This window comes from Ochotona princeps, chromosome 24 (genome assembly GCF_030435755.1).
Source record: "Ochotona princeps isolate mOchPri1 chromosome 24, mOchPri1.hap1, whole genome shotgun sequence".
NCBI lineage: Eukaryota > Metazoa > Chordata > Mammalia > Lagomorpha > Ochotonidae > Ochotona > Ochotona princeps.
In genome coordinates this window covers 17,910,466-17,934,432 of record NC_080855.1, presented here as the reverse complement: position 1 = coordinate 17,934,432, position 23,967 = coordinate 17,910,466, and the positions used below count along the sequence as shown (strand labels likewise).

Here is a 23,967-nt window from a genome sequence, read left to right as displayed (position 1 = left end):
TCATCACCTGCCAAGACATCTAGGACATGGAAAAGTGATCGGGAGTTCTCTGATAAGAACTCCTGGCTCCTGCCTAGCCCAGCTCTGGCTGTTGCAGTCATTTGAGGAATGAAGCCAAAGTTTAGATGACCCTCTCATTCTCTCTGTGCCTTTCAAATTAGAGTATTTTTTGAAAGTCTCTAGGAAGGAAGCAGGTGTAACAGGTTGGTCATCATTGTACTAGGTAGGTCCCTAAAGCTCTCCAAGCCCTGGTGGCCTTCTCTGTAGAATGGGGTAATGGTGACACCCGCCTGCTAGCAAGGCACAAGAGAGAAATTGCACACAGAGCCCCTGGATCAGTCACTGGCAAGCAGAAAATGCTGTCTCTTTCCGCTCAGGGTGAAGTCCTCTTGCTTCAGGCACTTTTGTGCTAAGGGCAATTTGTCTCATCTAGGTTCATCCGGAAACAAGGCCTGGACCGGCTCTTCCTGGAATGTGACGCACACATGTGGCGCCTGGGGGATCGGCGGATCCCAGAGGGCATTGCCGTGGATGGCGGCTCTGACTGGTTCCTCCTGAACCGGAAGTTTGTGGAGTATGTGACATTCTCCACAGATGATCTGGTGACAAAGATGAAACAATTCTACTCTTATACCCTGCTGCCAGCTGAAGTGAGTATCCTGGAAAAATCCCCCGAAAGAGCCAGGGAAATGATGTTGCACTTTGACCTCTGAACGTCCAGGTGGAGGTGGAGACCTGCCTTAGCAGCCAAGCCCTGCACCCCTAGAAAGGCCTCTGGCCTCTCCCTGAACTCCAGTCTGTACAGAGACGGTAGATGCTTCCAGCAACAACCCACACACAGAAACAGCAACCCTTCCCCAGCTCAAAGCACTTGGCCCCATGTTGGATACAAAATCATTCAACATGCTGATTTGTTACAATAGAACACTTTATTGCCATCTTTCTTAAAACAATTGTAAAAAAAAAATTACAAAATTCTGATATCTACAAGGTCAGTGGTGCTCCTGGAGTTGTGCAGTGTATGACCTGGTCAGCTGTGCTCATCCTCTCAGAACACTCCCATATCGATTTTTGATACCCTTCGCTGTCATCCATCATGGAATAGCCACATTTTTCCCCCTTTTATTTGAAAGGCAGAGTTTTACAGAGAGAGGAGAGACACACAGAGAGAAATACAGAGTCCTCCCTCTTCTGGTTCACTCCCCGAGTGGCCACAGTGGCCAGACCTGAGCGAATACAAAGTCAGGACCCGGGAGCTTTTCTAGGCTTCCCACATGGAGCCAGCCTTGGCTGCTCTCCTAGATCATGAGCAGAAAACCGGATGAGAAGTGGAGCAACTGGGAAATGAACCAGTGCTGACATGGAATTCCAGCACTTGCAGGTAGAGGATTAGCATGCTATGCCACTGCACCAGACCCTTGACATATTTTTCAAGCCAGGAATCCCTCTTGCCATCTGGAATCCTGTTCTGGCCATTTCCTACTGGAAAAGAGCATTTAGAGACAACCCATCCTCAGGGGATACCCCAGCCACCAGGCCTGCACCAATGGCTTGGATGGCCATTGCAGTCAGATGTTCAGAGTTCAGGACTTCCCCACTGGAAGCACTTGGCAAGTTCCAGACCTTGGGATGGGAAGCTTTTGTACAAGATTCCAGGCTACTGTGGAACAGCCTCTGCCACACAAGGAAGTGGGTCAGGGATACACTGACAGGCTGTGGCTCCCTTGTTACTGCTAGACAGAGAGCTTCTAAATTCACTTCCCTGACCTCTAGTCTGCTTTTATCCTCCTTTGCAACCCCATAAGATTCCATGCCTGTCTCCAGAGCCACAGAGCCTGTGACATTCCTCATGTGTGTCCTCCCGCTGTGGGCCACACAGGCTGTGTGTTTCTGCAGACCATGCAGGACCAGGCATCTCATCTCAGGATACCCACAACACTCAGCAGTGTCTGGCACAGTTCCAAACTCTGGGCAGCACTGACCGCATCACTCCAGAAGGAAGATGCACTTGTCATTACTGGGCTAGGTTTTACTATTCTGTACACATGTTAAGTAATCAGCTTTTAATCCTATTTCAGTGAAAATCACCTTTTCTCTCAATTCTGATAACCTCCTCATCCATTATCTTGCAGGGAATTTTGGCATCATTATGAAAGGACATCGGGCTGTTGATAATTGGGTGCTTTCCCCTGCTGCCTGATGGAGAATATGTTCCTCTGTGGGCTTGTAGACAAGTCAAGCTTAAATCTGGGTTCAAAGGCATGTCATTTGACTTTATGAGGAAAACAGTAGGGAGCAGAGGGTGGAGCCCAATTCTTCCCACCCACCCATTTACAGGGGATAATGTGGGAATTTGGTTGATTTCATCAAACTTCTCATGAAATTAATGGTGGCCAAATCTACTCAAGCAGTCTGTTCTCTTCCCCTATTCCAGCACACAGGTCTGTGTACTCTAGCATCTCTGCTAGACCCTTGCTTCCACCCTGCTTCTCCATCTTGCCCCAAGTCTCTGCTGGACCCTACCTCTATCTGCCTTTCCCGATTTGCCTCCTCATCCACCTCCAGAGGCCTGAATTAGGAGAAATATGAAGGCTGTGCCCACGAATTTGTAACAAAGATACGTATTCCTCAACAACTTCTCTTGGGAAGAGAGCAGGAGAAATATATTCGCCAGAGAGCTGAGGTTGTTGTAAAGCAGTGTTAAAATAGACCATTTTGTCTCCCTTTCCTGTGTGTCTGCCTTGAGAGGGTAGCCAAATGTCCTTGGAGTAGGAAGATAGAAGGTGGCCTGTTTCAGCACCGTGGACAGCAAACAGCCTTGCTCACACCTTCCCTGTGTTGTCCCATTGTGTTGGTGGCTAAGGCAAAAGGGTACCTAGAGTCTCCCAGCTCTCTTACTCGGGGGGGTAAATTCCAGATTATCAGACTTTATTTTCACACTGTCTCAGACCTGTGGCCTTTGGTTTCAGGTCTGGCAAAGCAAGGATCCCTCTGCCCTGAGGTTTTCTGCAAAATTGCCCCCCGTTCCCCAGTGTTTTTCTTTAGTTCTTATGTGTTGATGTACCCTGTGGGCATCTCCCCTCTGCTGAGCAGACAAATGATGACATGGATGATAAGAGAGGTTTTGAAATCAGAGTCCATATGTTGGGCAAAGATGATTTAGGGAAGCACACAGAGCTGCAAACTTCTAAGTAGAATTAAGCCACTCCAGCCAGGGCATCCATCTATACCTTGATGGACCAAACTGAGCTGAGTGTATCTGCAGGCAGAAAGAACGTGTGACTTTCTTAAGAGAGTCCATATACCCCTGGATGTCCCCAGGAAGAACTCTCCTACTCAGCCCTGTCCCCCCTCTCTCCTCCAGTCCTTCTTCCACACAGTCCTGGAGAACAGCCCCCACTGTGACACCATGGTGGACAACAACCTGCGCATCACCAACTGGAACCGCAAGCTGGGCTGCAAGTGCCAGTACAAGCACATCGTGGACTGGTGCGGCTGCTCTCCCAACGACTTCAAGCCCCAGGACTTCCACCGCTTCCAGGTGAGCCCACCTGCCGTGCCGGGCCTGCAGCCACACCTAGCCAGGGAGCCTCTGCAGTTGTCAGGACAAGCCTGCAGATGAGCGTCCCCCATGGTGCCTGACCGTGCCTGCTGTTGATAATGACGACAACGCATCAGCCATGGCCAACGTCTCTTCAATGCTTACTCTGCTCCAGGGCTATTGTAACTATTGATTCATGAACCCTACAACCACTTTATCACACAAATATTATTATTATTATTATTATCGCATTTAAGAATAGGGAAATCAAGGGATAGAGAAGTCAAAAAAAAAAACCTTGTTCAAGATCATAGATCTCAAGGTTTCTGTTCCCACAGCAACTTTCTATGCTACCTTTCAGCCAGAATCCCTTGAAATATTTGTCACACATTTCTGGGTATAAAGTCAAATGTTAAGGGCTGAGTTTCTCAGCTTGAGCAGTCTGACTGTTGCAACTGCTATGTTCTCTGCTGTAAGGAGAACACTGTGCATAGGAGGAAGCTTAGCGGTAGCCCTGGCCTCTGCTTATCACATGCCAGTAGCACTCCTCTGCCACCTTCCTCCTCCAGTTGTGACAACCAGGATTGTTCTAGATCCCAGCAAGTATCCTTTGGGGGCCAGCTCACTCCTGGTTGAGAACCACTGATCTCTACCAAGGTCCAGGAAGTTATTGTTTTAGTATATTACCCTGTGGGATATTCTGATGAATAGCCAGGTTTGGAAACCACAGCACCCCATGAACTTGAAGGAGTAGCACAAGGTAGAAATGTTATTACCGTCACAGCTGTCTCTGTGCAGCCTAGCAATTTGCAGTGCTGGGGTGAGCAGAGGCAGGAGGGCACAACTGCTCATCTACTTCCCGTGAGCCCGAGGATGTCTCAGCCCCCAGGTCTTAGCCCATATGGCAGTTCCCTTCTATACCTCCATCTCTGCATGGAAGCTGAGAGGAGAGGGTTCCTGTGGATTTCTTCCCTCCACCCCCCTTTCACCGTATCTTGATTCTGGCTGCACAGGGAGAACCCTGCAGAAGAGCTAAACAGATGACTCAGAGGCCACCAGAGCCACCGTGTGGACAGGATGTGCTGCTTCTCCAATCCCTGACAAGGAGGGAAGGGGGTGCAGACACCCTGGCCCAGGGCAAGACTCATAACCCTGCTGACCACTCTGGCACAGAGCTGGGATGCCCCAGGGACATGTGCTGCCTGTACAGTGAAACTTCCAGTCTTCCAGCCTGACCTCACAAAGCCTGGTCCACAGACTCTGGCATCAGCAACACCAGGGAGCTTGTGAAAAACGCAGTATCCCACCTGACTGTAGACCCAGAATCAAGCCCATTAGCCAGGTCCCTGCTGGGGCAGCTGGAGCACTGCCAGGCTCCATTGGCTCTGCATGCCAGCTCCTCGGTGGGCATTGGCTTTGCTAGAACTGATGCAGGCCAGGAAACTGCAGCACAGAGCAGCCAGCTTCTTTTCCTGTGGCCACCCAGCAAGGGCAGGGGCATCTTCAGGGTTAGAGAAGTGTTCTGTTCTGAGTGTTTCCAACTCTGGACTGGGTTTTGTCCACTAGAGCCTGCGGTGTTTCTGGTCCCAGCATGTATGGATGCAGCATGCACAGCAGGCTTCATCCTGACATTTGCCTTCCCTGGGGGCCCCACATGAACAGTTGCTGCTGCAGGGAAGTCTACTGTCTCGGTGGTGGGTTGAAAGCTGCCCAGGGATCCCCTCCAGTCCATGTTGGTGTGCGTGTGAACTTGGGTGGCCTTTGGCTGTCCACTGCCTAAGTGGAAAAGATCCATCACACAGTGAGAGAGCTGCAGGGGGGTGTTTGGCCTATACCAGAGGAAAAGAGCCCTCTGTTTTATGTAGGACCAGACTCAAAGATCCTCATCCCTGCCAGCAAGTAGCCCAGAGCTATTTGGCCATGGCCTTGGGAGTGAGGAAGCTCCTCTCAGGAGGCTGGGAGGCATCATTGGTATTCCAACCCCAGCCTCCTGGGGACATCATGGACTCAGAAAGACAGGCAAGCAGAGAGGGAGGCGACATCGGCACTCGCAGTGCAGTCTTTCACAGTAAGCAAAGGTCAGCAGCATCGCCCAACATGTAGCATCCAGTCACGGCTGCCTGTAAGGAACTCAGAGTTCTTGTTCACAGAGCTCCACAAAGAAGCACGATAAATATAGCAATGTGCCCTTTCCAAAGATGCAGCCGTGGCCAGAGACACGAAGGCAGAGAGGAGAGGCCAGCCTGAGGCAGGGGGTGGCTCTCTGCCCCCAGAACATGAAGACCTAGCACGTGGGAGCCAACCTCAGGGGTGAGGGACAGTAGGCACTAACACCTACTTTTTATCAGCATAGATAGATTTACATTTTGCTAATTATCAAGTACGTTTTATAGGAAATGCAAAATCTATTTCTAAATATCACTCATAGTTCTGTTGTCCTCACATAATCATTGTGCCTGCCAACCAATGGATCCCATTGTTCCAAGCTCATTCCTATTTGATTGGTTTCCTTGTATAGAGATAATATTTCTTTAATTGACGTACAAACATGTTCATCTTTGTGGAGTGCAAGCTGATGTTTCCAAGCATGCGTATGTTATGTATATACCCGTTTTAAGGACGAAGAAGTTGAGGCCTCTCTGTGATTGGGTAACTTGCCCTAAAGCATACACAGCTGGAAAGTGTCTGAGGGGGGTTTGAACCCAAGTAATCTGGCTCCTTTCCGGGCTCCTGTAAAGTCAGGCTGACCCCTTCACCATAAGAGAGGGGTCCCAGGGCTCATAAAGCAGAGAGAGAAGGTGGGACGCCAAGAATAACAAAGGGTGTTTATTTTCAGGGGCTTCCAGTTTCCACTAGCTCAACCCTGGAGGGATGTAGTGGGGAAAGCAAATGGGTTTCAGTATCATCAGATATGGATTTGAAACATGTCTCTTCTCTGTTCAGTGTCCTCACCTGTGAAATGGGAGTAATAGTCCCCTTGTCCCTGAGGCAAAGTGGGGGTGATTGGAGGCCTGACACAGAGGCAGAGCCCTGCCAAGTGTACATGTTCAGAGGCATCCCACAGGTGCACATCCTGGGAGGCAGCAGTGGAGGCTCAGATGCTTGGGTCCTTGCATCCTGACATGACCCAGACATGTCTGGGCTGTTGACGTGGAGCTGGTCCAGCCCTGACCATTGCAGACATTGGAGGAGCAAACCAGCAGATGGAAAAGGTCCCTCTCCGTGTCCCTGTGCCTTTCAAATAAGTCTAAATAGCTAAATTTTTTTTTTTAAATGATAGTAGCAAAAAGGACTAAAGTCAGCTGTTCAGAAATGGGCTGATTTGCATACTTGCACAACCTCGGGCCAAAGACGAGCAAACTCCAGTGCCGTGGCTGAAGCCAGTTCTTTACCCACTTCTGTAAATGCAGTTTGGTTGCGGTCAAAACCAAGCCTGTAATTTTGCTGGTTTGCTGTGGCTGCTTTCAGAGCAAAACTGGCGCTTTTTTTTTTTAAAGCTTTCCTTATTTTATTTGAAAGAGTTACAGAGAGACAAATATTTTCCATCGGCTAGTTACTCCCCAAAACCAGAGTTGGGCCCATCTGCAGCCAGGAACCAGGAGCTTTTCCCACATCTTGCATGTGGGTGCAGAGGCCCAAGAAATTAAGCCATTCCCCACTGCCTTCCCAAGCCATCAGTAGAGAACCGGATCAGAAGTGGAGCATCTTGGACATGAACCTACCCATAGGGGATGCTGATGCCACAGGCAGAGGATTCGCCTGTACACCACCAGCCAGCCCTACCAGAGCACTTTGTAAAACTGTAAATATATGTGGTCCTTGCTGGAAAACTTGCTGGCAGTTCCTACCCTGGGCCAGGGTAAGACATCTGGCAGGTAGTGGGTAGTCATTAACTGATTGACCTTCAACTTCAATCCTGATGCTGACTCTGCTGCCACTTTGCTGGGTGTCCTTAGGCAAGTTCCCTTGGCTCCCCAGCCCTGCTTCTCCATCACAGTCAACAGTCCTGGGAAGTTGTCTGACTCCTTCTTGTGTGGTTTCCATGAGGAGTCCCATTCTTGAGTCCCCTCCCCAGAGAGGTGTGGAATCCAGAAGTCTCAATAAGGACTGTAGGCTCTAGTGATTCTGCTGTAAAGACAGTTCTGGTATCACCTGCTGTGTCATCAAACCCTCCCATGCAAATCCATCCACCCAGAGCCCTGTGGAAAGTGCACGTCCCTACACTCACTCCAGGAGATTCTGCTCAGTGTATTAGGGGTACCCTCTGAGAGTCTCAAGCCGGCTGAAATGCCAGAGGCAGTAGGGAGTGGTGGAGACTGTGGTGAGCTGCAGCACCACTGCCCTATCTAATGACTGGCTACTGCTGAGGGCTGGGGGGAAAGTGGTGCCCGAGCAATTGCTGCTTAAAGGGAAGCCGTAAGTCAGTTCTGTAAACGCTCCTACTCTTCACAGATTGTCAGCTAATTACGTTTCCAAACTTCCTGCTAGCCCACTAAAATGTATCTGCAGGTTGCAGCGGCCCCAGATTTGGTGCCAGCTAAATGGTCCCTAAATGTCGCAGCTCTCAGCGTGCAGGGTTTAATTTGATTGACAGATGCCGGATGTCACTTCCCTAGCGCACATTATCTCTTTAATGGCATCACAGATATGAATGCATTCAGCCCTGCTCCCACCCCCAGGCTAACCCATTTCACAGATGAGGAGACTAAAAGCAAGGGCAGTCAGTAGGTGCCTGAGCTGGAACCTGAAACTCCACAGACTCCTTACCACAGCATGTGCTGGAAGCCACCCAGTCCCTTCTCCTGCAGTTATTGATGCAATTTTGTTTGTTTGTTTGTTTGTTTTCAATTCTCTGAGCACAGCAGACTGCCCGGCCTACCTTCTTCGCACGCAAGTTTGAAGCTGTGGTAAATCAGGAAGTCATCGGGCAGCTGGACTACTACCTGTATGGCAACTACCCGGCAGGCACCCCAGGCCTCCGCTCCTACTGGGAGAACATCTATGATGAACCCGACGGAGTCCACAGCCTGAGTGATGTAACGCTCACCCTGTACCACTCGTTCGCCCGCCTGGGCCTACGCCGGGCAGAAGCAGCCCTGCACACATCTGGCGAGAACAGCTGCAGGTGAGCCCTGGCCAGGGATGAGGGGCACAAGATCTGGGCACAGAGGAGGACCTTGCCACTCCCTGTTGCATGCACCATGTCCCAGTCCTAATGCGGCTACATTTGAGTCTAAGCCACCAACGCTGGGTTTGCTCTGTATTTCACCTTTGCAGAATACCAAATGTAATATTTACCCGACGGTTCACTTTCACTGGATGTGTATGTATTTCACAAGGCAGCACCATGTAATATGGGGACAGATTTTTCTCTGAAATGGAAGGTAACCGTAAATGTGCAGACCTGGGGATAAGAAGGGGGTCGCTTGGCATGATGGAAAATGCCGAATATATACAGAAGAGAAGCCTAGAACCCCTTGCTCCTCTCACCCAGCCCTGGCATTACCAACTGCCCTGTCCACCTTAGTGCAATTTCTGCTCCCTCCCCCCACCACATATACATTCCCTCCACCTCCTCCCAGGTCAATCTGATGCAAACCCCAGGCATCACAACACTGCAGCCATTAGTATTTTAATATGCATCTCTGAAAATCAGGGACTCCTTTCTCATGCTTAGGCATAAGGTCCTTCACACCTAAAAAAGAAAGAAAGAAAACCCTGAAAAGCCTTCAGCCAGCTATTTAGTCTCTTCTTGCCTGTCACCAGCAAGTCCCAGCTGATACGTCAGGAAAGAATGTTCCAGATGGGAAAATCACTCACCATATCTCCCCTGCCTGTCACTGACCCACCAGGCCTCTTCACCCCAGTCATCTCGTCCGTTCTGCAGCCCCTGGCACTGGGGGATATTACACAGTGGCCAGGAGGATTGAGTGTCAGCAGCTGCCATCATGCTAAGGAACTCCTGAGTGGAAATGCCAAAGCCGGCCTCATTGAGTGCTGCCCACCACCAACTACCCTGACTAATGTGCCTTGGGGAGGATGTTCCGGTCCATCTCTTCCTTCCAGAAAGCCTTTCTTTCCCATTCTCCTTGTTGTTGACTTCCTGTGCATCCCAGAAGTACCTCTTGCCAATCCTCCTCTTCCTCTTCCTCTCACCTCCCCTGGCTAACAAGCGCAGGAAAGTGTGGTTTGCTACCCAGCCCCAATCAGTCCTCACCGTGCCCGTCCCTTGTGTAATCCCCACTGTCCCCCTTTTCCCTCTGCTCAGGGAGGGAAGGAGGAGGAAAAAGGAACTATTTTGTTCCCCACAACTCTGAAGACACAAGCAAGCCTCCAGCTGGGTTTCTGCAGGGCTGGGGGAGCTTGCCAGACCTTGCTGGGGCTCCGCTCTCTCTCCCTGCAGGTGCAGAGTTCATGTTAAGGCAGACTTGGGTGACCTACAGTTGAACTCAACGCTGCTTACTAGCTGTTGCCCTTGGCCAAGGCATGACCCTCTTTGAGCTTCAGTTCAAAGCAGAATAATCATTCTTCCATCATCAGGTGTTGTGAAGTTCAAGGGCAACAGTCCTCAGACACTGCTCTTGGAGCCATGCAGTCACTGTTAACAGTGCTATGCATGCTAAGTGCTCCTCAGTTCTCATCTGTTGCTGGTCTTCAGGTTACTGTTAATACCAAGCCATCCAGAGCAGTCCAGAGTGAACCTACCGTATGACATGGCACCTTGTTGCTGTCTCACCCTGCTCTTCCCTTGCTCATATCACCAAGGGTTCCCTGTCATCAAAAGCCATCGAGCACTGTATTTTGTGGGAAGCACTTCTCCCAGGTAGCCATACTCCCAACCTCCCACAAGGTCAAAGTGGTCCAGGCACATCACCCCCAACACACAACCAACACGTAACATCGTTGGTACCTTGGGTCAAGGTCACCAGTGAGTGCCTGCTCCCCTCCGTGTGCCCGAGAGGCCCCATGCATGTCACTAGTACAAGGACCCTAGAACATGTCCCTAGCACAAGACCCCAAATTTGGAAGGTGCCATTCAAGAATAGCTTTCATGCCGGGCTCCCAGAATGTATAAAGTAAATGATCTTCTAGGAGATTCCCAAAGACACCCCCGATTTATTTAAGATTGTTGGCGTTTTCTCCTGGTACTTGTTTTGAAATGAAGTGAACCATCAGGTGGCCTCGGGGCTGGATTCCTTCGGTTTCTTCCTCATTTTTTATTGTGATGGAACCGTTGTGCCTTGCTGTGGGCAATGCCATTTATTTATGTGTTGGAGTCAGCAAATAAATCATGACCAAGGCCCTCCAATCCCAAAAGGCCACAGAGAATCATTTCCTCCAAGGCAGCTGTGGCAGTGGCAAGCACGCACTAAGAGCCACATTAGATCCGGGTATCCTGTGCACATGGGGCCTTTCCAGTCTGCAGTAAAACCTTTCATCAAAAGAATGTTTATTGATTTCTTTTTCTTATTAGAAAATAACACATGTGGATTTCAGCAATGTTTGCAATGGCAGACAGAGAGAGCAAGAATATAAAGTGCACTTGTGAGTCACTGTCCGGAGATGAGAATGTCTGTGTTTTGTTGCGAGTCCCCGAGTTCAGATACCCTACAACCAGGGCCAGGCAATTAGCATGTACCCCCCAGTGCAGTCTCTGTAAGGTGGACTGATCATCCCAGCTTGGAGCTTCTGTGCCTGTGGCGGCCAAGCTCCAGGACATTCTGGGAGAAGGTCCATTTGGAATTACAATCAAATCTCTTGATATTTTTTCAGGATAAATCTGAAATTCAAATTTCTGTGTGAAGCTCCTAATTTTTCTCAATGTCCATCTTATTTTAATAAAGGAAGCGGGGGGGGGGACGTGGGCCAAATGAATGTAATTGCAGCATCCTATGGAAAAGTTTGTCAAGGTTTCTGTTTGCCAAAGATAACTCAAGAGGGTTGCCAAAAGTGACTCATGGGTGCAGGGAAGCCTGGAGAGTCACCTGCATCCAGGAGCCGTAAGGACATGGGAGCATGAGAGCAGGTGTGCACAGGCCCCTCCATGACAAAGGCCATTCTGTCCAGTACAGTGACCACCTTCTGCCCGTAGCTACTTGAGTCAAGCAAATGTGTCAAAGGGCTTTTCCCAGTCACACTTGCTCCATTCTGAGTGCTCGTCAGTAGTCAGGTGTGGCTGGGTGCTGCCGTCTGGGGCAGCACAAATGTAAACCACCACCATTTAGCTCCTCTGAGCATATCCAGAGCTCTCCCCTCGCAAGGTCCAGATGCAAAGCATTCTTGCATGAGCCAGGAACACCCAGCAATGCAAAGGTGATCCAGGCTTTTCCCCCCAGAGCCCACAGAGGCATCCCGATCACAAAGCAGAGACGACAGGAGATGTGTCAACGCAGGCAGGCAGCGTCCTTGGTCATTCTAATTGGACAGAAAGACCTAAAACTCCACATCAAGCCTGCATTTAGCTGAGCAGGGACAATGATTTGTGGAAAGCTGTTCCTTAGGAGCCCAAGAACCCTCTCGTCACACCGCAATTTACACGTTGCAAGAGCTGCAGCCTTTCTTTCGCAAGTGGAAAGGCCAGAGAGCTCTGCTCCCCCGACGTGTCTCCTGCCACTCTGGGCATCTCAGCTGACCTTCGCTGGCCCACTCAGCCAGCAAGCCTTGGCAAGTCAAAGACATGCCTTTTAAAAGTCAGCAGAGGTAGAAAAATATTAAAACTGTTCTTAAGCATGGCAAAAAATGTGTGTCATGCAAAACTAGGCATGGATTTCAAAATTTTTTGCATTGAAATCCATTTCCCTGCTGCATGTTTCACATACATGCATTTGTGTGTGTTTATGTTTCTTTCAATGTGGCAACACTTTTTCTAAAGTTTTTTTTTTTATTTCCTTGAAAGGAAGAGTGACAGAGACAGATTTTCTACCCACGGGTTCACATCCCAAATGCCCACCAACAGTTGACGTGGAACCAGGCCAAAGGCAGGAAGCCAGAACTCGGTCCAGGTCTCCCATGTAGGAAACTAAGAACCTGAGCATCACCTGCTGCGTAACAAGAGCTGGGTTAGAAGCTGAACAGGGACTCAGCCCAGGCTATGGCGTGCAGGTGTCCGAATGGGTATCCTGACTACTACGCTGAGAACGTACCCCGTGGGCTGGTGGTAATTTTAAAAGATGATAGCCCGTTGTTGGTATGAGAAAGACAAGAAAAGCTTTTGATACAAGTAGGCAGCAGATATGAAGAGCCCTTTAGAGATTAAAAGAGAAAGTGAAAAATGTTTCCCCCCAATTTTTTTTCTCAAAGATGTTTATTGCACAATTGTTTAGAATGGCAAAAAAAAAAAGAAGCTGTCATTTGGTGATAGGCAAAATGTCACCTGGAATGAAATACTGGGAGTACACACAGGCAGACACAAAATCCTGTCTTCACAAACTTTTCAAAGGTATGTAATAATGCCTTGGTAATACCATACAGTAAAGACCGAATATAGCAAGGCTGTGTAGTAGTAGCCTAACTATGGGGTCATTATGCAAATATATGCAAAGGAACTAAGCAGAGGGGAGTACTTCAGGATGACAGTGTTTACACCTCTTCACTCCTCAAGGCCTAGCAGCAGGGGACCCCATAAATAACTGTGAATGACATTGTGCATGGGAAGGGCCATCAGAGCTGGTCATTTTATTTTCTTTTCCTCAAGTCTGCATATTGTGCATTTATAATCAGCAAATTAATCATAGTCGTTGGAGACATAGAGACATAAGGAGTGTTTTCAGGTGGATATTGAGGGGTCCAAAAGGCCTTGTTCACCATAGCGCCAGCCCAATGGGTGGGGAGCCAAACTTGTGGTCCCACACAGTAGTTCCCTCACCCATGAACTGCTGCTTTTGCAGGTACTACCCAATGGGCCACCCCGCCTCTGTCCACCTCTACTTCCTTGCCGACCGTTTCCAGGGCTTTCTGATCAAGCACCATGCCACCAACTTAGCCGTGAGCAAACTCGAGACACTAGAGACGTGGGTGATGCCAAAGAAAGTCTTCAAGATCGCAAGTCCTCCCAGCGACTTTGGGAGGCTTCAGTTCTCCGAGGTAAGAGTCTGAACACCACTGCACCTGCTCTTCTTTTGCAGCCCTCTGGTTGGGTTCTGTTCCATGAGCTGACTCCTGTAGTTAGAGATGGAGGCAAAGAGGACTTACCCCTATAGAGGAGCCAATGCTGGACCTAGGGAAGTTCCTTGATCACTAACTAATGGACCTAGCATCTTACACAGGGCAGAGTGGTCATCAGCAAAGAAAACAAACCCAGATGCTTGGTCTCTTTGTAGCACAGTTTATGCTTCTTAAAAGTTTTCATCCTAGCCAATGATTCCTTCTAAGCCTATGCCAATAATTGGCTAGTGGCAAATCTGTTTCTGAATGAAGTAATAATATGAGTCCCATTGTACAGTCTGGACCAGAGCAGGGAAGAAAAAGAGCATCAAAATGAACCCTGGGATTCTTTGGCCACAGATCCTATGCTTCATTGTGGTTTTCTCTCCTAGTTCCTAGTGTAGATGTTAGCACAACCCAAGTACCAGATGTATCGTTGAATACATGAAACGATGGGTGGATGGGTGGGTGAGTAAATGAATGGATGGATGAATGAGTGACAGGTGAGTGAGTGGATGGATGGGTAGATGTATGAATGGGTTGGTAGGTGGGTAGATGGACGGATGAATGGATGTGGATGTGAGGGTGGATGGGGAGATGGATGGGTGAATGGGTAGAAGAGGTACTGATGCATGGATGCTTAGAGTGCATCAGCCTTTAGTTACTCACCTGTCTGGGGACCTGAATCTACCCAGTGCCACCCAGCATTGCCAGCCTTCCTCTGGACCCGAAAGGCTTCTCAGGCTTTGGCCTCTTCTGTCTGCCTCCCTCCTTCCTGCTCACACTTCTGTCTTTGTCAGACACACTCTGCTTGTTTGTGCCTCGAGCTGGGTGCCTGCTGACCTCCCCCATCCCACAGGATGCCTCCCCAGGTAAAGCATGTCACATGGATAACTAGTTTGTCATTGGTAGCTACATCTAAATGCTACACCCTCAGAGAAGCCTTCCTTACGCCACTGAAGCGACAGCCTCCACTTTAATGCCATCTAAAATGATCTTATTTATCTTGATTTATCTGATCATTGTTTGCCCACCAGAAAGCTGGAACTGTTTCTTTTTCACAGCTCTGTCCCTAGCACGTGTCAGAGGCCGCAGATGAGGAGGGTCACATGAAAATAATGAGCGTTATCTACAGCTCATGATGGTTGTAGCTGCTGAGTTGCAGTTCTGAATGACGGACTGAATGTGCTTGGGCAGTGACGCCAGGAGGAAGTCATGACCTAGTGTGGCAGGTGTCACCTGCACAGAGCTCCAGCACCTGCTTTCTTACTTCACTATGTCAGGAAGGAGCTAGTTCATCTCCGTGAGTTCTGCTGCTGGTGGGGGGATGAAGTGTCTGAGTTCAGATGATGGAAGATGAGCCTTTGGCATTGAGTGTAGGATGATATGGGGGCTCTGGCTGCGTGTATTTTCCTTGCACATCTTTCTGTAGCCCTCCATGACTGACCTGCACCCCACTGAATGTGTCAAAAAAGCACCAGGAAGAGTTTGCTGGGAGGACACCAGTTTCACTAAGGCTTGTAATTGACTGGCTGCGTCTGAGCTGCCAGGGGTGTTAAATTACTGGCACTAGGGGACAATTAGCTAGTGGCCCAGTTGGATGCTGTGCTGGGGGCCCAAGCAGTTCGCTGAAGACATTAGTGTCCCATTAAAGAGATGAATGCCTGCTGTCTGGGCTCTCACTGCTTATCGGTCTGCTGGTGAGTGACCGGGCACCTGTGCCAATGACAAACAACATCAGCCACTCCTTGGCAACTGCTCAGTGGAAGTTCCCATAGTAGGTCTGGTCCCCCAAGTGTGAAAAACCACCAAGATTCCTGCAGAAATAACAGCATGTCATGCTAACAGCCCCGATCTTGGATTCCTGAGTTTCTTTCTGGCTTCTCAGCTGTTGTCAAGGACAAAGTTGTCACATTGAATAGGAAGGAGGTGGAGAACTGCAGGGCTGTGCTGTGGGCCATTGAGAGTCTGTAGAGCTAGCACCATCCCAGGGCCTTAAAAGGTGCCCAGCTCACAGCAGGTGGCCAGTGCTGCTGAGCCACTCAAGTGAATTTCTCCAGTTCGTGTGAACCCCATGCCATTGGCATGGCGGAGAGAGACTGACTCCTGCTGCAGACTGCCGCTGAGTGCCTGCGACGTGTTGGCTTCCAGAGGGACAGCGGCGAACCATCCAGACCAGGCCCCGTTGCCATGGGATCACAGTCTGACTGGGCAGCCTGCCAGTGAGCAAGCAAATAAATGAACAAAGACAGCTTGGCTAATAACAATATCATAGAGAAAATAAAATTTCATTTGTATGATAGGTGGGGCCTTGGGGAATGACAGGGCCTGCCTTCGCTAGGCTAATTCCTTCAAGACGGCTTTGCTGAGGAGCTGACTTTGGAGCTGAAGCCTAGAAAAAGGAAGCAGCCCATGGTGATGTGAAATATTCTGAGCAGCAATGAAAGTGGATGCAAAGGCCTTGGGGCCCTGGGTAGGAAGTTGGAGGCTCAAGGAGCATCCAGGCTGATGTAACAGGAATACAGTAAATGAGCGAGAGGGAAAATAGTGCAAGTGGGATCTTACAGGAGGCATCTAAGGGCAGAAGACCCCTCTAGGATGTTTAGGAAGTATTTTAGACATAGTGGGAAACCACTGGTGAGTTGGAAGCCAGGAGCAGTGTGTAAGGCTTGAACTTAAGCATGTATATACAGCCAGGTGCTTGGTCACTTGGAAGTGGATGCTGTAGATGTCATGGTGGGCTCAAGGAGAAGATTGTGGGGGTCATAGAGGATGGGACCACTCCTCAGGCTGCCCCCACCCTGCCCCCCTGCTGGTGGCAGCAGCTGACTTTCTCCTCGTGCTCGTTAGTTTGGAAATAGGATCTCTGGGTCTGGGCAGCTGCTGCGCAGTTCTCCTGCCTGGGTTGTCTTCATGTGGAACTCGAGTTCAAAGAATACACCATGTCCTGGGCACATAAGACCCAACAGTTCATGCAAGAACTGCAGGTCTTCTGATCTCCCAGATGGGCTCCATACTTCAATTCTTTCACTTCCTAGCTATGCAACTGCAAGCGATTGATTTAATCATGGCTTTATTCTTTTTTTTTTTTAATCTGCCAATGCATTGATGAAGCCCAGCAGGCAGGTTTTCAGGCCATCCTGGATCCCAGCCCTGGCTTGGGCCCAGCACTCTCAGGACTCATTCTTGTCTTTCAGGTTGGCACTGACTGGGATGCCAAGGAGCGGCTGTTTCGCAATTTTGGGGGCCTCTTGGGTCCCATGGATGAGCCAGTGGGCATGCAAAAATGGGGAAAGGGGCCCAACGTGACTGTGACCATCATCTGGGTGGACCCTGTCAACATCATCGCAGCCACCTACGACATCCTGATCGAATCCACCGCTGAGTTCACCCACTACAAACCCCCTTTGAACTTGCCCCTGAGGCCTGGGGTCTGGACAGTGAAAATCCTCCATCACTGGGTGCCAGTGGCAGAGACCAAATTCCTCGTGGCCCCTCTGACCTTCTCCAACAGGCAGCCTATCAAGCCGGGTAAGTGTTCCTGGAGTTCCTGCAAGGTCTGCCGACAGTGCTGCTCAAACACACGGCATGTGGCTGTCACACATGGGACATGTGCTTCTCAGACACGGGGCACAGGGTTGATCAGACGTGGGGTGCATGGTTGTTTATGGAGCCTGTGGCTGCCCAGACATGGGGCACGTGCTCCTGGCTCTTGGGCCACTCTCCTGCCCTTCTGCCCTGGAGAACCAGCGAATGTCTTATGTGCGTGCTAAGGTGGCATCGCCTGCTTTGAATTTAATCCCTGTTCATTACAGGCTCATCCTTGGTCTTCCAGGGGGTCTTAATCACATTTAAAACAAGATGGGAAATCAACCCAAGTACAGACTGAACTTCAGCAAGTCTTGTTTGTTCCATAATGAAAATGGCAATTCTGTTGATCAAAAATAGGATACATGAGGTAAACAGAAAAATCACGTACAAGTGGGAGTGATTTGCTACACCATGTTCAGCACATTGTGCACATAACAACAGAGATGGATACACTGCTGGCCACAAGCCTGATCAGGCAGACTGCCTGCCTGCTTTTCTAAGTATAGTCTTGTAAGAACCTGGCTACGCCCATTGATTTGCATGTTGTATGCTTTGGGACTGAGTACCAAAGACATTGACTCTTGCCCATTAGAGTAAATAGATTGCCAGTCCCTGCTACACAAGGAGGAAGGAGAGGGAGAGCATGATTGGCCCACACACTATGAAAATGTGTTCAAACCCATTAATAATGAGAGAAATGCAGATGGAGAGCCAAAGATTTTTGCATCTCACGCCATGTTGGGAAACGTGGAGGTCGGACAACGTGATAAGGTCACTAACACTGCAGGATAAAGGTCATCTCTCCAGGACTAGTGGGGGCGGGGAGGGTAAGCTGCTAAGACAGGCTTGGAAGATGGCTTAGTACTTCCTAGTAAAATAGGACACACACATGAAAATTGTACCCCAATCACAAGTCCTGTAGTGACAGGTGCAGACATGGTTATAGTGTTTCTAATAGTACAGACTCAGACATGCTCTAAATGAGCACCGTGCCAAAGGACAAGCCATGTGAGGTCTGTGTGCCCAGTGGAACACAACACAGCCATGAGTGCCAGTGAACCGCACTGTGGGCCAGATTACTCTGTAAAGCATACCACTGAGGGGGAGCGTCACAGGAAGAGGCCCAATTAGGGAGCATGTATTAAAAGTTCCAAAGACCACAAAACCAGGTTGGTTCAGGATTCGTGAGGCAATACCACAAAGCACAGTGGTTTCCACTGGACACAGAGGGCAAGAAGGGTACTGGACACCTAGGATGGCTGCCTGATTTTCCATCTTTTCCCACGGGCTCAATTTGACATTTTTACATTCCGTTTCTCCCCCGCCGCCTTCTTGTGCCAAGAGAGATGTCTTTCTCACTGCTGGAATCCTGCCTGCAGGAGTGGGTACCACCCAACAATTTGGAGTATATCCTTCTAGAAGTTTCTCAATGCTTTTACTGCATGGCCATGGCATCACAGAAGCTGTGTTTGTTCAATGGAAGAATATGGTATGTGCTGACACTTGCTTCGGCCCCATTGCTTCATGGATTCTCTGGGGCTAAGGAACAACTGGCTCTGGGCTCCCCAGATGGTGGACACACAAGCCTCATGTGGTGTTGATAATGATCTGGCTATCAATATGCTGAAATAACAGAAAGAGAAAGATGTCCCATCCTCTCTCTGGTTTACTCCCGGTCCCCACTGTGGCCCGGTCTGGGTCAAGGCTGAAGCCTGGAGCCAAGAACTTACTCCAGGTCTCCCACATCAATAATGGCCAGGATCCGATGACTTGAACCATCACCATTCTGCGTTCTGAGTAGCGCTTGGTATCAAAACTAAGCACTCTGATATGATAAAGCAACTTAACCAGTGTTTGAACTACAAGACCAAGTGCCTACCCCATGGAAGATTTTAAACGTGAAAACTTGTGTGCCCATATAGGAGCATCCATAAGAAGGACTTCTAAAAATAAGATTCCAAGTCCCCCTGTATCCATGGGGGATTAGTTCTAGAGTTCCCTGCAGAAGCCAAAATCCATGATGCCCAAGTCCCTGATAGGATCAGCATGGGATTCACATATAACCCACTACCCACAGCCTCCTGAATACCACATTCGGATTACAATAGCTAGTGTACTGTAAATGCCTGGAAATAGTTGTTACACTGCATTACTTGGAGTGTAATGACAAGGGGCAGAAAGTGTCTGTATGTGTCCAACACAGACACAGTTCTTCTCTTTGATTATTTTCAGTCCACAATAGATTGAATCCACAGAGGCAGAACCTGATCCAGGAAACATTCCTCTCTGTCTCAAAGATAACAAACTCGAAGGCCGGGATGCAATACAGCCTCTGGGCGCAGTAAATACCTCTGGCATGGGTGCCCTGCAGAGCAGGGCATAGAGATGGGAAGGGTACACGCGGTGCCCTGAAAAGGGGAGGGCCTTGGAGTGAACTCTGTCGGCTCCTGCCACATCTTTGTGCTAAACAGGCAGAAGGAGAGAGACCTGGTGTTTTCTGGAGCTGGAAGCCCGTTCCTCAGTTTCCCCCACAAACCAGACACAACGCCCAGAGAAACCACTGACTTAGTGTACTGACGTGCCCCCCTAGGTGAGTGCATAGCTGTAGCCTCACCTCAAAAGGTCAAAGGCAGACTTGAAGAATGGCAATGGGAGAGCTGCACCTGTAGGACCAGTCCCAGACCCACACCCACCCCAGGAAAGCACCCTGCCAGTGAACATCTGTATGTCCTGATTTTCCCAGGATTTTCTTCCAGCATTTCTGAGGATGGCAGAGTACTTCCCACCCATGCACTGAGTGACACAAGCATGGTTTTTCCCCACAGGACGCAGTCCCCAACGCGTCCGTAATCATATTTGTTAACCATGTTGCAGTGACAAGGAACATGAAGGTGGGAGCAATGCAATTTGTAAAATGATTCATCAAGAGTAATTGGCTATTGATGCGTCCCTGGTAATCTCAAGAAATCTGATGAGGTGGAATTGAGGAAAATTTAATTATAGCAGCGAATATCATGAGCTGATAGCGTAATAGCATTTCCCACATTAACCTCATTTTTCATAAGAGTTTTCTGCATCAACCACAATATTTAGTTTCCAGCGCTGGGATGTTTGCTAGCTGCTCCTTTCTCTTGGATCTCCTGCCACTCAGCAGTTTGCATTGTCTCCCTCCCCAGAACATCATCTTCCACAAGGGGGATGGGGGCAGGACATGGAGAGGCTCTGCTGTACCCAGGACAGCCCGTGCCACCCTGTCTGCTGATGGCAGAGAGCTGGACCAGGAACCAGTTTGTAAACATGGTGGTGTCCAACTCATGAGAACGAGAGAGAGAGAGAGAGAAAGAGGCCATGCCCACCCACAGCACGACCAAAGATGGGTTCAGTGGATGCTATGCCTCTTTTCCGCATGCCCAACCTAGTCCCCCTTCTAACCAGGCACCCGAACCCCTCAGCATCCTACAGCATTGGCACTTGAAGAATGATATTTTTATCTGTGTTTGTTCAGATAGGTTTCTTTTTTAAATATTTATTTGTTTTTATTGAAAAGACAAATTTACAGAGAGAAGGAAAGACAGAGTGAAAGATCTTGCATCGACTGGTTCACTCCCCAAGTAGCTGCAACAGCTGAATCTGAGCTGATCCAAAGCCAGGAACAAGGAGCCTCTTCTGGGTCTCCCACGTGGGTACAGGTTCCCAAGGCTTTGGGTGGCCATCTGCTACTACTTTTGCAGGCCACAAGCAGGGAGCTGGATGGGAAGTGGAGTAACTGGGCTACAAGCCAGTGCCCATATGAGATCCTGGCACTTTGCAAGAAGAGGATTAGCCAATTGAGCCATTGTACTGACTGCTGCCCTGAGCTCTTAGAGGAGCACTGGCCAGAGCAGCTGTTGCATGGTGGGTTTGCAGCGAGACAGAGCTGTCAGGAGGGCCAGGGTGGCCTCGCATCCCACCCCTATTGGGTGCAAGGTTCCAAACTGACCTGGATGTGTCGGCTTGCTTTTGGTTGTGGTCTGTCTGTCTCTCTTGGTGTCAGTCTCTACTAGATAGTTATTCTGTGCCTGTCTGGCACTTCCCACTACCTAGACTAGTTCTGGAACCTACAGGAATAAGGTACTTACTACATTCTTATCCAAAAAAGTCAAGTTAATACCTCACAAAGTGATGAGGCTTAGTAAGCATGTGTTGAGTGAACACCTTGCAAAAAGCAGATGCTTAAAAACAGGCATCAATGGATGTCTGGACCATGAATGATATTCCACAAATGTAAGCTGATTTTGCAAAGTGTGTGGAAAACCAAATTAAAAGATCAGTTCTTTGGGTACCAAAAATACGAAATTCATGTAGTTTTTTGCTAATATTCATTTCTTTGGATTTTATTTTGGAAATTCATTATGCATAGACCAAGGTAAACTGATCTTTTAGTTCCATGGCACACAAGCTTCCTGTTTGAAGAGCGTCTCCCATGTTGAATTAACGCACCATGCACTCCTGTGGGTTCTGTCCTGGCGGGCTCAGTCTCTCCACCATCAGAGACCCTCCCATCGACTTGTGTGACTCAGACGAGGTGGTGCCCACGGCCCAGTGCAGCCCCGCGCATGCGGTGAGCAGGTGTCTGCCGAGTGGCTGTTCTAACCCTGCCGCTGTTCCCTTTCTTTTGCAGAGGAGACACTGAAGCTGCACAACGGGCCCCCGCGCAGTGCCTACATGGAGCAAAGCTTCCAGAGCCTGAACCCCGTCCTCAGCCTGCCCATCAGCCCTGCCCAGGTGGAGCAGGCCGGGAGGAATGCAGCGGCCACAGGCACTGCGCTAGAGGGCTGGCTGGACTCGCTGGTGGGCGGGATGTGGACCGCCATGGACATCTGCACCACTGGCCCCTCTGCCTGCCCGGTCATGCAGACCTGCAGCCAGACAGCCTGGAGCTCCTTCAGCCCTGACCCCAAGTCGGAGCTGGGGGCCGTCAAACCCGATGGCCGGCTCAGGTAGCACCGGACACATGTGGGCCGCACAGGATCTCAACAGGAAAGCTGCCCAGAGGGCTTGGTGGGGCCTCAACTCTGGCTTCCCAGCGCAGGGCAGCCTTTGTTTGTGCCAGGGGCTTGTCTGGCTGTAGAATGACGCAGAAGGAAGGGCTGGAGGCCAGGGTAGGTTTGCCAGCACCCTGCACTCAGCAAGCTGTGAGATGGCTCCGTGCCAGTGGTGGTCTCACCTCTTCCGGTTGAGCCACAGGTTCCGCAGGTTCCTTACCTTTCCCCCACCCACCCCAACAACCAACCCCCTCCAGTCCTGGCAGTGAGTAGTCTCACACTTTGGTTTGGAGCAGCAGAGCTTGGCTTGCTCAGCACAGAAATAGACAGAGGCTCAGGGTACAGGTGCAGGTGCAGATGAAATCCAGGCTGCTGTGGGTTCAGCTTCAGGGTTCCAGGTCATCTCTCAGAGCTCAGCCCGCCAGGCCATGTCCGTGCCAAGGCCATCTCCTATGGTACCTCTTCAGAACTCAAGGGCTCTGCCAAACCCAGTTTGACAAGCACTGCCCAGCCTCCAGTTTGATCTACAGCCTCACCCTTCTGCTTCTCTTTCTGCTTCTCTCAGCTGGAGATCACAATAGCTGTTGAGCCAGCCCTGAAATGAAAAGCTCCTGGGAGCCTGCAGGCCCTTCCCCCAGGGAGTCTAGCAGGCTTGGGAGGGCTTCAAGCCTTCCACCAGTCCCTCATGGACTGAGCTATTCTCCTTCGTCAACGAGATGAGCAGGAAAGTCTTGGATGGGACATGGCCAAGGCCCCTCCAGAAGTGTGGGAGAGATTGGTCCAGATCCCCCCCCTCCCTTAAGGCTGCCTCCTTTGGCAACGGAACCAGGCTGATGCTTGTAGATGTGAGCCTCAAGTCTCTAAGCCATTCATGGCCTGGAGACCAAGACCCTGGATCTCTGGTCCTGGAAATTGAGAATTTAGGGGGCCATTGCCATGAGACTCACAGCAACCTGCCTGGAGTAAATTTCCTGAACTGGACAGCACAGTAGTGCCCATTGTCCAGCAGAGCCCGTCGGTTCTGAGTTCAGGTGCCCAAAGCCCCTGGGACTCGCTGCCTTGGTGCTGCTGCAAGCAGCCAGACTGCATGAACCAGGAAGCAGTGTTGCAGTTTTGGTTTGTAATGTCAGTCCCTTCCTTAGCTGAGCTACCAACCCAGCCCAACTGAACATGCAACGTAGACAAACGAGCAGGTGGAGTGGCACAAACGGGAAGGCCATTTGAAATAACAAAACAAAACCGAAGCTAGTACTTTTCACTTTGCATGGGCTACCAGAAAGCGGGGTCAGGGATTGGGAGAGCTCCTTTCCATGCGCCCCCTGGAGGGCTATCCCTGCCTCCTGCAGTCCCATCTTCCTGGGGAATAGTCATACCCCAAGTTGTCAGTTATCCCCGGGGGTTGGAGGCACTGTGGTGAGCCCTCCCAAGACCCTGCCGGATGCCCTCACCCAGCAGGAGGTGGGGTGTCCTGTTGGCTGCGTAGAACACAGAGAAGGGACACTTTAGATAATTTATTATTTGTATGTTTTAGTCCATGACTAATTCGTAGGTGCTGTTTTTGCAGCTTGTCGATTATGTTCTTATTAACGGAAGCTGCCTTTGTTCACAAAAGGCCCCCCTTTCTCTCTCCGTCTCTGCATCTGCCTTGTGTTCCCTCTGAGCCTCCCC

General features: G+C 49.9%; 1 protein-coding gene across 2 annotated transcripts in view; it reads left to right on the top strand.

Moving 5' to 3' along the window:
• XYLT1 (xylosyltransferase 1) overlaps positions 1–23,543 on the top strand; it is a 261,460-nt gene extending 237,917 nt beyond the window's left edge. For both annotated transcript variants that reach the window (XM_058680792.1, XM_058680793.1), the window contains 6 exons: positions 434–650; positions 3,365–3,541; positions 8,404–8,666; positions 13,429–13,624; positions 16,882–17,215; positions 21,936–23,543. In XM_058680792.1, coding sequence (XP_058536775.1) covers positions 434–650; positions 3,365–3,541; positions 8,404–8,666; positions 13,429–13,624; positions 16,882–17,215; positions 21,936–22,258 — 1,510 coding nt within the window. In that variant the 3' untranslated portion in view covers positions 22,259–23,543. The remainder of the gene's footprint in view (positions 1–433; positions 651–3,364; positions 3,542–8,403; positions 8,667–13,428; positions 13,625–16,881; positions 17,216–21,935) is intronic.
• The last annotated feature ends 424 nt before the right edge of the window (positions 23,544–23,967 follow it).